At 56.5% G+C, this 14,119-nt stretch overlaps 1 protein-coding gene across 1 annotated transcript in view; it reads left to right on the plus strand.

The window, feature by feature from the left end:
* The first annotated feature begins 11,129 nt into the window (after positions 1 to 11,129).
* LOC103668029 (zinc finger protein 503) overlaps positions 11,130 to 14,119 on the plus strand; it is a 5,843-nt gene continuing 2,853 nt past the window's right edge. The window contains exons 1-2 of the mRNA XM_040623778.1: positions 11,130 to 11,853; positions 12,639 to 14,114. Of these exons, the coding sequence (XP_040479712.1) occupies positions 11,551 to 11,853; positions 12,639 to 14,114 (1,779 nt within the window). The 5' untranslated portion in view covers positions 11,130 to 11,550. The remainder of the gene's footprint in view (positions 11,854 to 12,638; positions 14,115 to 14,119) is intronic.

A 14,119-nucleotide genomic window follows, 5' to 3' on the forward strand; every position in this document is an offset into this window, starting at 1 on the left:
AAATGTTTGAAGGCAAGTCTCTAATAGCTTTCTCTAACTTTTTTGGACCCCTGTGGTTGCCAAAGGGGGCGGGTAAAAGATATGCTTGGCTGCAAATATAAAAATCCCCAATGTCACTGACCTGAACAAATAGGTATTTAATTTTTCTACTATAACAAAAATTTGGAGGTGGCTGATTACTGGAGATGGCTCAGTGTCCCAGTGATGTCATGATTAAGTGTCTCTCTGCCATTCTCCTGGACTTTTCCTCATGATCACAGGTGGCTGCTACAGTTGTAGATATTATATCCAAGTTCATAGAAGGAATAAAAGAGAAAGAGGGGACGGGGACGTATCAAAACATCTGCATCATCTCCTTTGATCAGGAAAACCAGAGTGTTTCCCAAGGCTTCCCCTCCAGCTTTGCCACCTCCATACTTCTACTTGTGTCTCCTTTGCAAAACTGGGTCACTTGACCATCCCTAGCTACAAGGATTAGGAGAAATGAAAATAGGATTGTCATTATTGGTGTAGACACTGGGCCCGGCACATTGCTACAATGGAAAGCTTAGGAAAAAGGAGGAAAGTGGATATTGAGCCACAAATCTAAATTCTGGGCTCAGACTTGGGCATTGCAGGATTGGAAGGTGGATACACAAGCACGGGGGACAAGGGACTTCCAGGGAGAGATGACACAAGGAACGGGACAACACAGGGCAAGTGGTGAGAACAAAGAAATTAGACTAGGCTGGGTATAGGCAGCTGCACTTTTGTAATCTATCCTATGGAAATAAAATCACTGATCACAAGAATATAAACTCAAGAAATTTGGTTAGTGAAAAAAAACCCTGATAACAACCTTTATGACGATCAATAGAGGAATGGTTGAATAAGTGGGTATCTTCATTCTAAGGAATACTATGCAGCTAAAAATAAATAAATAAATAAATAAATAAATAATCTCTATATCTATAGACCCATTTGTTATCGAGAAAGAATGAGGAACAGATGACTCTAATATATTCATTGTTTGTACAAACAAGCAATAACATAATAGTCCCGTATATGTGAGCATAGTTTATATGAGCATGGTGAGTGCGGAGAAAGGGATAGAAGTTACATCCCAGCTGTACGTTCTGGATATCTCAGGAAACTGGGTGGGAAATAGGGAGACGATGGGTGAGATCATAAAGTTTGTCTTTATATATCTTTGAGTGCTTTACTGTTTGAAGTGAACATGTTTCTTTCATAATTTTGTGATGCAACTTAAAATTTTTTAGAAGTAGCTTAGAACCAGATTATGAAGAAGCAAGTGTTTCATGTGGACAATGCGGAGCCACTGAAGATTTCATGAAGATGGAGGCAACAGAATGATGTGATCAAGAAAATTAACCTAGCAGGAGGATGTATAATGGATTGGAGGCAAGAGAGGCTGAGACTGAACAATTAGAAGGTTCTTGTAGCAGCAGCTCAGTCAAGAGCTAATAAGGTACTAACTATAATAGCTATAATATGTGAAGTGAGGAAGATGACAGGGAGCGCTAGCTGCAGCCTTGGGATATACATGCCTGAATGGTGGGAGGGGTGGTCATGGGAGGGGCGGTGTTTTCCATTCACCCGTGTCAACTAGCACATCTTGTACTTTGAAAACCTGAATAAATGGCTGGAAAACCATAGATATTTCTCTTCTCCAACCTCCTCGAGCATTCACTTATTTGATATTTACAACATATAGTTTCAAAATAATACTTTCATGAGTTTTTTTTTTAATCCCCCTTATTAAACTGAAAACATCTTAGGATATGAGACCATAGAGAATACTTACTGGTGGCCCCCCAAAGTGCAATGAACCCCAAAAGTTATTATTCATCCATTTAGCACAGTTGATGGTACATACAAATATTCGTTTCTTCATTCATTCCTTGAAGAAATGGCCCGTCTGTGCCCCCTTGGAGTTACCTTCCAGTGAAGGGGACAGTCTCTCAACATGACAGTGTGGTAAGTGCTCTGAGAGAAGGTTACAGGGTTACTAACTCAGTACCAAGTGGGAGGGTGCAGGGAAGTGGTGTGTAAGCTGAGATTAAAAAAAAAAGTAGGCCATTCCAGATAGTAAGAAAGGCATTAGCGAAGTCCTGAGGGAGGGAGTAAAATGGCACATTTGAGTAACCAGAAGGCAGACATTGATTCCAGGAGCTCAGGGTGAGGGCAAGTAGGAGACACAGAGGCAGAAAGGCAAGCTGAGGCAAATCAAGCCTCAGAGACCTGCCAGCCATGGGCTCAACTTGATCCTAAGAACAATGAGAACCTTGGCTTTTGAGCAGAAGAGAAACATAGAGTGATATGTTTTTTAAAAGATCGTTCTGGTTTGGGCAGGGACTACAGGGAAGCAAGAGGGGTTGCTCACTAGTCTGGTTTCCCCATCAGTCTGGGAGCTGCTGGGGGCTGAGCTGAACCCATCACGTGTATACTTTTTGCCACCTCTGTGCATGTCCAGCTCAGCAAGACCTCAGCTGCTCAGTAATTGAAATCTCTCCCGGCAGCCGCCAAGATAAGGAAAGGTGCAAGGATCTTAAAATCTAATTGGGAACTTCCCCCATGGGAACTTCCCCCATAGGTCAGTAAAATCCCAGCCAGATTCCCCCAGAGTGATGGACTGGAGACGCTGAGGATCTAAAGAAAAGAAGGGATAAGGATATGGATGAAATGGGAGTGAGACAAGGCCAATCTCTTGGCTCCGTACATACCTCAATCTCTTTGTCTATGAAACAGGGCATTCATGGTACTTACTTCAGAGACTTGCTTGCTGTGAGGACATAATTCATACACAGTTCTTAGATAGTTTCTGGCATAAACCAAACACTCAAAAAGTGTTAACTTTTGTTCTTGTTCTTCCTGAAAGATGGGTGGGACCCCATGATCACGGATACGTATTCCCTACTGTCTGAGGAGGACGACCGGTCGGATTCCAGAAAATGTTTGAGAGCCCCTGGGCCAGGCAAGTCTCGGGACTATCAAGAGACCAAAGTTTGACAAAGTCTTTACGTGCGAGTTTGGGCCGAGGTTGTTAGTGTGCATGTACTTAGTTCCTGTGATTTAAAAGTCGTAAAACAGAACGCCGAAGCGGGGAAAAAGGAGCAGCCACTGGACTCCCGCGAAGATGCGGACCTTAGATCTAGCTGCCCTGCCAGCGGAGGCGGAGCCTGACGAGCTGGGGGCGGGCCGGCGCAGCGGAGGGGCGGGGCCGGCGCCGAAGCTCGCGGCCCCGTAGCTCGCGGCCCCGCCCCCAGCGGAAGTGCCTCCGGGCCCGCCCCTCCCTTGCGATGCCGGTTCCCCTGGCCGGTTCCCAGGCCGGTTCTCCTCGGCGCAATTCGGCTCCTAGAGGGAGTTCGGTCAGGGCCCCAACGCCTGGTCCGAAGAGGAGGACCCGGGTCTGCGTATCTGGCTGTGTCGGGCAGTGCTCTGTCCCTCCCACTCCCCAGTCCTCCTTTTCATTCCTCTGTTAGCAGCGCGGCCGCAGGCGCCGCGGGGAACCGCTCAGGTAAAGACTCGGCTACTGAGGACGCAGGTGTGGGTGCCTCCCTGGCTGGACGGGCAAGGGAGAGGCTGATGGCACGTGCCCAGCTTTTTTCCAAAGCGATTGTATTCACAGTGGGGCTCGGGGTGGGCGGACGCGGACCCCAGGAGCGCTGCATTGCATTGGGGAAGCAGAGGGGGCGGGACTGAAGCCCCCAGAGCCTGAGAGCCGGATCATTTGTGTCCCCGCGTCTTGCGCAGGCTCTGTTGTGCTTGGGAGGTGGTGAACTGGTTGGGTCCGGGCTGCAGCTCTGGAGGGTTATCTCCCACCCACTCCCCGCGGTGACTGGGGTCTGACAGTCGCTCTTCCCGGGCGCGCACAATCTGAGGTTTGCAGAATGAAAATCAATAAAATCAATGCAAATGCAAAGAACACGAAACATGTTGGGTTGTAATTATTTGCGTTTGTTAAATTCTTTTATTTAAAAAAAAAAACATTTTCTTCTTGGAAAAGGTAGCTTTGGCTCGGATCAGGGCCTCGGAGAGGGACGCAAAAGCCCCCGGATCTCCCCGCAGGGGACGGGGTGGGGGGGCCTGTCCTCGGTCCCAAGCCGCTCAAACTTCCCGGAGCGACAGTGCTCGGTCCAGCGGCGGGAGTGGAGCCCCTGGAGCGCTCGGCTTCCGGATAAGGCTTTCCCCCGCGCCTTATTGTCCTCACTTTAGGGAGATGCACCACCCCCTCCATCCGCATTTCCCCGGTTCACCACCTCCACGCCACGGGGGCCGTGCCTCCTCCCCTCCCCCCCGAGCTCTCCCCGGCGCTTTAAATAATGATATTTGCATGCAGGGAGCGATTCATAAATATGTCAGGGCCGGTGAAATATAGGCAACATTTCAAACTTTCTATTTAAAAAACATGAATTATGGCCGCGGAAAATGTGTTCCCATTTAAAGGCGATACGAAGTATTTGGTGTCTCGTCCCCGGGCCCATCCATCACGCAGACAATAAAGAGAGTTTTTCGCCCTGACACCCGCGATTTATGGGCGCCCTTCTCTGCCCTCATCACTCACCCGCCGCGGCCGGCCCGGCGACAGGCCCCGCGGAGAGACCGGCAGCCGCCCCCCCACCTCCGCGCTGGCCCGCGCGCGCACTTTGCGCCCTGGCCAGCCCCCCAAGACTGCCGCTCCCAGGGGGGAAGCGCCCGCTCCAAGGAGTTGGGAGGTCGGCGGTGATGGTCTAGGCAGCCAAGCAGGAGCTGAAACCAAACTCTTCCTCTCACCTCGGTTCAAGCCTCTCTTAGGACTGGGGCTGAGCGCGCCAAGGAGCGGCCTTGCGGGCCGGCTCAGCGTCCGGGCCTCGCCAGCCAACCGCTGCGCTGCGCTTGTGGGTTTCCAGCGCAGACTGCGGGAGGTTATTTACGCGCGGGTTCGAGGTGAGGGGAGAGGACTGGGCTGGGGACTCCCCAAGCCGATTTCTAGGCATTCCGCCCCGGGAAAGCCGAGCTGGTTCCCAGCTTTCTTGAACCCTGCCGGGCGGACGCTTCTGGGCAAAGCTTTTTCTGCAACTTTTACAACGCTTCCTTCTCCCTGGTGCGATCCCCACAAACACATCCTGGGAGTCCGCTACACATTGAAAACTATTTTTACGGACTGGGGCCGAGGAGTTGGCAAGAAATAAGGAAGGGGAGGCGCCTTCCCTAGCGTTTCGCCTAGGGCCAGGATCAGCCGCCCAAGCCTTCTTCGCCCACCGCCCCACCTTGCGCGCGCACACACCAGCGCTCCGTCCTAAGTCGCCACCGAATCGTTGTGGCAAAGTTGCGTCGAAGAAAGTTTGGGCTTCATTTGCCGCGGAATTTGCTTTCAGTTTTCGCCGCGGGCGGACTCGGCCCGGCTGGCTTCCGAAGCACCACCAGAGGTGGGGGCTGCCGGGCACTGTGGGGCAGCAAGGAGCCGCTCCCGGCCTGAGGGCGCTGATAGTCCAGCCTCCTTCGGAGGCCGGACCTACAAGCCTCACGAGCACCAGCAGCCACCTCCCATCCCGTGCTGGGCCGATGCGTCTTCGTACACTCGAACCGGGAGCCGTTTCCTGCCGGATGCCTGAGAGCTGAATTTATTCGGAAACAGGCAGCGCAAACCGCAGAGAAATCCCGTCGATTCTAAAAATGACAAGGTTGAATTTATTAGATCAAGATTCATGTGTAAGTGCAGGGAGATGAACATTATACAAACAGCTCCACGTCCAGTGTGAACGGAAGATCGCTTCCGGTTTCAAGGGCATGTAACGTAACATTTGAATATTTAGATCTATAAAGGGATATAAAACATTAAATTCTTGGTGTGTGCACATACAGCTAAGTTGGAAAAATTCTAGAGCAAGTGTTTTGTTTTTTTGTTTTGTTTTGTTTTGTTTTACAGCTCCTGCTTGAGTGCAATTCGGGCTCGAGATAGCCTTATGTCCAAATAACCACCCAGCGAATATTTCCTATAACCAGTGAGTTTTGCTACGTTGAAGGGTGCACTATGTGTACCTCTTTAAATATCTGCGCTGTCGCAGAGGTGAAATAAATACATTTAAGAAGAGCAGTCACACAGATAATTGAACTGCATTGCTACAATATTTCCGGGTATGGAAATAAATATTCCTACCAGGTCGGCTGTGGAAGGTGTGCACAAATAGGAGGGCTTTTAAGAACCCGGGGTGGGAGCCACGGGTCCTGCAGCTCTGGAATAGAATAGGCTCTATTCGATACCCTCGACCTCGGACCACGCCGTGACAGCTGGGAGAGGCTCGGCCCGGACGGCCAACACTGCCTTCCCTCAGGGTTCTCCCGGATACATGCTCGGAGGGGGCGACTTCACCAGGCGCTGAACCTGGCATTTGGGGTAATAGGACCTGGGGTCATGCCGGCAAACCTTCTCCCTTAGCTACTTCGACGATCCCACAGTCCTAGCTCCACTGGGCTCGGGCAGCGGCCATTTGGGCCTATCAATCTGGAGCAAGGGCTCGGAAAAGAACGGGTCGCGCTTGGTTCCAAGGTGTCTCAAAGCGCAAAGCTGGAGGACACCGGAGAAGGCCACGATTTCGCGGCTGTGCGGAATCTGGGCCCCACCCGACCCGGGGAGCGTCAGTTTGAAGCCGTAGAAGTGATTATCTGACTGCATTTACTTATTAAGTGTTAGGCACCCCCTCACATCCTCAGTGTTGAAGTCCAGATGCCCCGAGGGTCCCCACCACATATTTGCAAAGCTCAGGCAACACGGAGAGAGAGGTCAGCGAAGTTGCAGCTGTGAAATTCCAAGGCCAAATACTTATTCTAGAATAGGGTGCTTGCAAACGTCCAACCATCACACTGCCCTGGTCCTTTCTTCTCACCCCTCCAAACGCACCCAACCCTGTCACAGTCGCAGAGCTTCTGAGAGCCCCTGCTTGGGGAGAAATTAGGCAGGACTTTGTCAGGAGTTCCTGGGAATTGCACACGCTCCTGAGGCAGCCCTGCCGCAGAAAAATAACCCGGACCCTGAGAATGCCCTGCTTCAGAGAGTGTGACTGCGCCGAAGTGATATATACCGTATACCCAGTGGAGGGAGAGGGAATAGGAAATATTCCCTGTCAAACAGGAAAAGGGGGAAATGAAGAGGAGGAAAAAAGAATAAAATGGTTAGGGAGTCTAGAAAGAAGCGGGTGAGGAAACAAAAAAAGAGAAGCGGGGGTGAGAAAAAGCCAGGAGAGGCGAGCCGAAAAGAGTACAGGCCACGGCGAGGCCCTGGGACCAGGCCAGACCGTGGCTCCAGCAGGCCCGGTGCCACCGCAGGCCGGAGAAGAGGTGAGGGCCGCCCGAGACCGTCCCCCACCAGCCCTGCGAATCTGGGCCCCGCTCCCAGTCCGGAGAGGCGGGCCTAGGTCCAGCGGCCTCGGCCAGTTCTTACTCTCCCCCCTCCCGGGAGACCACAAGGCGGGGCGGGACCGTGGTGGGGAGGCCCCCAGGGGCGCGCGCCAGTCCCGGACTGTTTGGGCGCTCTGGGCCAGGCTTTCCAGCTCGCCGGGCCTGACCTGTCAGGCGGATTATCTTCGAGGGAGATTAATAGGGGAGGCGGGCTGCAATAATAATCGTTTTGTTTGATGTGACAACTCTGATAGGCGTTGATTTACTTACAAACTGATAGGCTTTTAATTGAGCGCCTCCGCCGAGCCCGAGATGAAAGGGAAGCGGCGGTGAAAGGCGGCCCGCCTGCCCTCCGGCCTCAATACTGATTAGCCATCTCGACAGTGAATAGTTCAAGGCATTTTCAAACTTTTTTCCTCAGCTCTCTCGCCTTCCTTCTCCTCCCACCCCCTCCTCAAATATCTGCCATGCCCACTCCTTTTTTAGAGAAAACAAATCATTTACACTGTGTGCAAATAAAATCCGCAGGACATCCACGCCAACCGCCGCTGGGGTTGGAGGCTTTAGGCCTAGTGTGGAGTAATTAATAACTCCCCCACCCTCAAGGCCTGCAAGGCCTTCAGGGATTTGGCCTCCCGGGAGAGGTGCGCAGGCTCGGATGCTGACGCCTGCGGAAAGCCGGGACGCGCAGGCCCCCAGGCGCCCCCGTGCGCTCGGACCTTCCGAGTTGGGGTTTGCGAAGAGTGAACGCATGCGGACCGCGACCCGCGCGCGCACCGCACGGCGCAGCCCTGCGAGCGTGTGCCGCACACCGAGGCACGCCCATTCTGGGGCACGCGGGGCTCACTCTCTGGTTCCCCCAGGCTTTAGGTGCTGGAGTTGCCGCCCCTGAGCCGCCCGGTGTAAAGAAAAAGCTGCTGGAATTCCAGGAGAGGGAAAGAACTGAGTCTGGAGACTGGGGGTCTGTCGGGGTGGGGGGCGAGAGGAGACACCCGCAGGCACCTCCAGCTTCGGATGCCGCCCCCAGCATGCAGTGTCCGGGCCTCGCGAGGAGGCTGCGGGGACGCGCGACTCACGGCTGGGCTCGCGAAGCTGGGAACTCCACAGTTGATCCCTGCCGGCACCTCGACAGCCGCGCACTCAATGACACAGACACTAACACACCCGCAGGACACAAGCGGCCTCCACCACACGCTGCCCTGCAGAGACAGCTCAGGACTGTCCTGCCCTCAGAAACAGGCATCTGGGACTCGCTCCCCAAAGATTATTCAGACAATCTTCACAACGTCGCGTGTGGCCTCACCACCGTCTCACGGACTCACCTGCCTCACCTCCGCACAGACAGACACCAAATCCCCTTGAACGAAGGTGTGTTCTTACACCTATACACACGCACACCGACAAACAGCAGCCCAAAATACACACTTCCCTCTTCTCCAAATTATCTTCAGTCAAGTTACAGTCTCATCAAGTTTACCAACCTAAAGAGTCAAGGGATAAGATTAAAACACAGGAAAAGAATGCCTATGAGAAAATTCTAAAACTCACCCCAGAAAGTTCTCGGTACCTGTGTGGAGTGGAAGAGAGACAAAGGGGGGGGTGAGAGAGGAGAAGGCGAGCCTGCGGAGGGCAGGTCCCAGACTCGACCCCCGCGGTACGGGGCTCAGCGCCGAAGGAAATCGGGTCGCTAGACCCGGCCCCTGCCCCCCTCGCGGGTACAGACTGGCTCCTGGCTCCCCGCACTCCCTGCCCTACCATTTATCAAAGGACTTGACAACAAAAGAAGAGCCGGGGCGGAAAAGTGGGGGAGGGGAGATTCAAAGTCTTCCAAGTCCTTCCGAGGAAGGGGTTGTGTCCTCCTATTGCCCCCTTCCAGTTTCTGCGAGTTTCTGGAGGCAACCTCCGAACTCGCTCCGAACGCTACCAAGCGCTGACAACACACACAGCGGCACAGACGTACATAGACACTTGTGCACCCAGCTCCAGGTACACAGAGGCACGCACAGCGCCTCCCCTCTTCCTTCCAAACCGCCCGAGTGACGGTGCAAGTCAAGGGGAACACTGCAGTCCCGCTCCGCTTCCCTGAAAGACCCAAGTTCCTACAGGCAGCTGCCCCCTCCCTCTCTCGCTCCTTCCCTTTGCTTTCCCAACGCAGGTCAGTCCCGGCTTGGCGTTCCTATAAATTCGAGTGAGCAGCCCAGAGCAACCCCGGCTGCCAAACCTGCGGGGATACCGCAGGGTGGGAGAGGACTGGAGAGGGGACCTGAGTCAGCTTGAGACGTCTCCACCGTACACCCATGGCCAGGCCTCTTCGCAGCCTCTCAGCCCTAGGCACGATCCGAAGGGAGATCAAAGAATTAAGTCGGGGAGGAGGTACCCCACCACTGACCTCCAGGACTCAAAATTACGTTGTGGTGTGGCTCTTAGAAAGAAGTGAGTTTGGGGCCGGGGCACTACGAAGGGCGGGGTCCGCGGCAGGCTAGCAGCTGACATCCTCATGCTCCCGAGGGACTACCCTGCGGACAAAAATATCTCCCATCTTAGACGTCGCCGTCGCCCGTCTCGGGTACCCGGGGCAGCTCCTCCCTCCGCGGCCCCAACAGACTGAAGTCCCAGAGGTAGAAAGGTGTATCTTTCTTCCACATCGAGAGAGGCGAGGCGCACACCTCCGGCCTGTGCAACCCTCTCAGCGCCCTGGGCACACCTGCGCACTTTACTCTCACTATTCATTTTCCTAACACAGAGAGCCTCTTTTCCTCTCTTTCATTCTTTTTCTTAGAGCCACCCCCACCCCATCTCAAGAGGCTGCTCCTCTTTCCCCCTCCGCTGGCTCCCCCTTGGTCTCTTCCTTACTCTCCATCTCTCTCTCTCTCCCTCTCTCTTTTTCCCTTCAAGTCGCACCCGCCTTGTAATCAGCAACAAAAGCTGACATAAATCACGGGCGGATTGACAAGAGCTGACAAATAACTGATTGATTGCGGTCGAGGAACATTGACAATTGATGGAGGGGTGGAGATGCCCAAAGAACTGAGGAGAGGGGGAGAGAGGAGAAGAGAGGGTAGCAGGGGAGAGTAAGAAAGGGGGGGACAGAAGACTGAGTGTGAAACAGAGGAAACATGTGACCCCCGCTCCAGCCCCAATCTGCGCGTCCCCGAGAGTCACGTGGCTGGGAAGGGCTGGGAGCCCCGCGCAAAGCCGGGAGAAGAGCTGCCGCCGCCTCCGCTGCCCACCTAGCTTCTGGTTTCTCCGCTACCAAATCTCCGGGAAATCTAAGCGGGCGGGCGGACTTCCTCCGTCACCCGCTCCGCACCTTTCCTTACCCTGGCGGCCGCGCCGCGAGAGATTTCAATTACTGAGCGAGACAGAATATTTGGTGTGTGGGTCCCCTGTGCGCCCCTGGAGTTGATAGTCCGGCCGTTGTCCAGACTCCCGCCGTTGCTCCTTCTGGTCACCCCCTCAATCTGTTTCTCATACGCACCCTCCTGCAAAAAGAAGGCTTCAGTTTATTTTCGAGCCAGGGAAAGGAAGGACGACGAGGAAGAAAAAAGAGGGAGGCGGCAGATAGGAAACGCAGAATAAATGTCCAGCTCGTCCTCGGAGCGAAATCGAGGGAGGGGACACGCGGGAGGGGGGCGGTGAAGAAGGAGCTGCCCATTAAAACCAGCGCTGAGAGTCCTGGCGGCGGCGGCGGCGGCGGCGGCGGCGGCGGCGCGGGACGCGTCACATCCCCTTGACCCTCCAATCACCTCGGGCTCCCATTTGATTGGAAGGCGGCAAAGGCTTTAATCTCCCCCTCTGTGCAGCTGCTTTTGAAGTGAGTTTCCTCGCCAGAGCCCCGGCTGGACAGGCAGCGGCTCACATCGCCAAGCGCAGCGCCAGCGCCGGGTCGCGAGTGCGCAGCGCAGGGGCACAGCCCGAGGCGGACACGGCGAGCCACCCGGCACTCCCACAGTCCGGCCGGCTCCTCCCGCTCGGCCACGGCACCGCTGCGGGCCACCCAGGATTATTCGCTTCTGGCTCCAGGCGCCGAGAAGGCGCGCTGGGTGCCCGTGGCCGCCGCGCCAGCTCCTCCTCCTCCTACTGCTTCTGCTCCCCGGGCGAGCGCGCAGCCCGGAGCCCGCCCCGCGCCTCCCGGAGCCCTCCCCCCGCTGCTCCCATGCGTGCGGGTGGGTCATGAGCACAGCGCCCTCGCTTTCTGCCCTAAGAAGCAGTAAGCACAGCGGCGGCGGCGGCGGCAGCAGTGCGGACCCTGCCTGGACCAGCGCTCTCTCTGGAAATAGCTCCGTCCCCGGCCAAGGCTCGTCCCCGGCCGGCAGCACCAAGCCTTTTGTGCACGCTGTGCCCCCCTCTGATCCTCTCCGCCAGGCAAACCGCCTGCCCATCAAGGTGCTGAAGATGCTGACGGCACGGACTGGCCACATTTTGCACCCCGAGTACCTGCAGCCCCTGCCTTCCACTCCCGTCAGCCCCATCGAGGTAAGGACCCTCTCCCCGGTTCGCGCTGGGACCACCACCCTGGCTGCCGCTCCACCAGATTTCTTTCTCTCGGGATCTGGGGGTGGGAGTGGGGGGGTCAGAGTGATTCAGCTCCGGGATGGGGGAGAGCATAGTGCTCCCGAACCGTAAAACTAGGGCGGAAAGGGGGGAGGAGGTAGGATGGAGTATGAATGCTAGGGGACAAAGCAGCCAAAACTTATTTCTCTCTTTGGTATTAAAGCCCCAACCCCGACCCAGGCCCCCTCACTTTCGGCCCGGGAGACGGGCGGAAGTCCGAAATGCGGTTCCAAAGTCTCAGTCTTAAGGTTCCCCAGAAGCTGGTATTTGTACACAGCCTCTAAGGCGCCAACTGCCGAAGCCCTTACTCTGAAGAATGTGTGTGTGTGTGTGTGTGTGTGTGTGTGTGTGTGTGTGTGTGTGTATGGGGGGGTAAGGTATAGCTCTGGGTTTAGAAGTCAGAAACCAAAACATTTAGTGGGTATTTTAAAATATACAGTTAGCGCTTAGACAGGGCAGGAAATATCCTGATTTGGCAGGCGGGGGGGGGGGGGGGGGGGGAGGCTGCCGCCTTTCTCAAGGGCGAGTGTCTGTCTGTCTGTCCGTTTGGGGGGAGGTGAAGTGGTGCTGCCTAGAATTGCGCCTAGAACTGGGAGGATCTTCAATGACGGTTGCGGAAGGGCGTTTGAACCCTAGAAGCCAGGATTCTAAAGGGTTTCCCCTTCTTTCTCTTTGTGCTACCCCCAACCCCACGTCTGACCCCGCAGCTTGATGCCAAGAAGAGCCCGCTGGCGCTGTTGGCGCAAACATGCTCACAGATCGGGAAGCCCGACCCCTCGCCCTCTTCCAAACTCTCTTCTGTCGCCTCCAATGGGGGCGGTGCGGGCGGTGCCGGGAGCGGCACCGGGGGCGACAAGGACGCAAAGTCGGGCCCCCTCAAGCTGAGCGACATCGGCGTGGAGGACAAGTCGAGTTTCAAGCCGTACTCCAAACCCGGCTCGGATAAGAAGGAGCCGGGAGGCGGCGGCGGCGGAGGCGGTGGTGGCGGGGGCGGCGGCGGGGGGGTTTCAGCAGAGAAGTCCGGATTCCGGGTACCGAGCGCCACCTGCCAGCCATTCACGCCCAGGACAGGCAGCCCAAGCTCCAGCGCCTCGGCCTGCTCGCCAGGAGGCATGCTGCCTTCGGCCGGGGGCGGCCCAGAGGGCAAGGACGACAAGAAGGACCCCGACGTGGGCGGCGGCGGTGGCAACAGCAAGGGTTCCGGGGGTACCTCGGCCGAAGGGGGACCCGCGGGGTTGGCGCACGGCCGGATTAGCTGCGGCGGAGGGATTAATGTGGACGTAAACCAGCACCCAGATGGGGGCCCCGGGGGCAAGGCTCTAGGCTCAGACTGCGGCGGCTCATCGGGCTCCAGCTCCGGTTCAGGCCCCAGCGCGCCCACCTCCTCCTCAGTACTGGGCTCTGGGCTGGTGGCTCCGGTATCGCCCTACAAGCCGGGCCAGACAGTGTTCCCTCTGCCTCCCGCGGGCATGACCTATCCAGGCAGCCTGGCTGGGGCCTACGCTGGCTACCCGCCTCAATTCCTGCCACACGGCGTGGCACTTGACCCCACCAAGCCGGGCAGCCTGGTGGGGGCGCAACTGGCGGCGGCCGCGGCCGGCTCTCTGGGCTGCAGTAAGCCGGCTGGTTCCAGCCCCTTGGCCGGGGCGTCGCCGCCATCCGTGATGACAGCCAGTTTGTGCCGGGACCCGTACTGCCTCAGCTACCACTGCGCCAGCCACCTGGCAGGGGCAGCGGCAGCCAGCGCTTCCTGCGCTCACGATCCGGCCGCGGCGGCCGCGGCGCTCAAGTCAGGATACCCGCTGGTGTACCCCACGCACCCGCTGCACGGCGTGCACTCATCGCTAACAGCTGCCGCCGCTGCCGGCGCCACACCGCCCTCCCTGGCCGGCCACCCCCTCTACCCCTACGGCTTCATGCTCCCTAACGACCCGCTCCCCCACATCTGCAACTGGGTGTCGGCCAACGGGCCCTGCGACAAGCGCTTCGCCACGTCCGAAGAGCTGCTGAGCCACTTGCGGACCCATACGGCCTTCCCCGGGACAGACAAACTGCTGTCGGGCTACCCTAGCTCATCGTCTCTGGCCAGCGCCGCAGCGGCCGCCATGGCTTGCCACATGCACATCCCCACGTCGGGCGCTCCGGGCAGTCCCGGGACGCTGGCGCTGCGCAGCCCCCACCACGCGCT

The sequence above is a fragment of the Ursus maritimus genome, unplaced genomic scaffold (assembly GCF_017311325.1).
Source record: "Ursus maritimus isolate PB19 unplaced genomic scaffold, ASM1731132v1 scaffold_7, whole genome shotgun sequence".
NCBI classification, from domain to species: domain Eukaryota; kingdom Metazoa; phylum Chordata; class Mammalia; order Carnivora; family Ursidae; genus Ursus; species Ursus maritimus.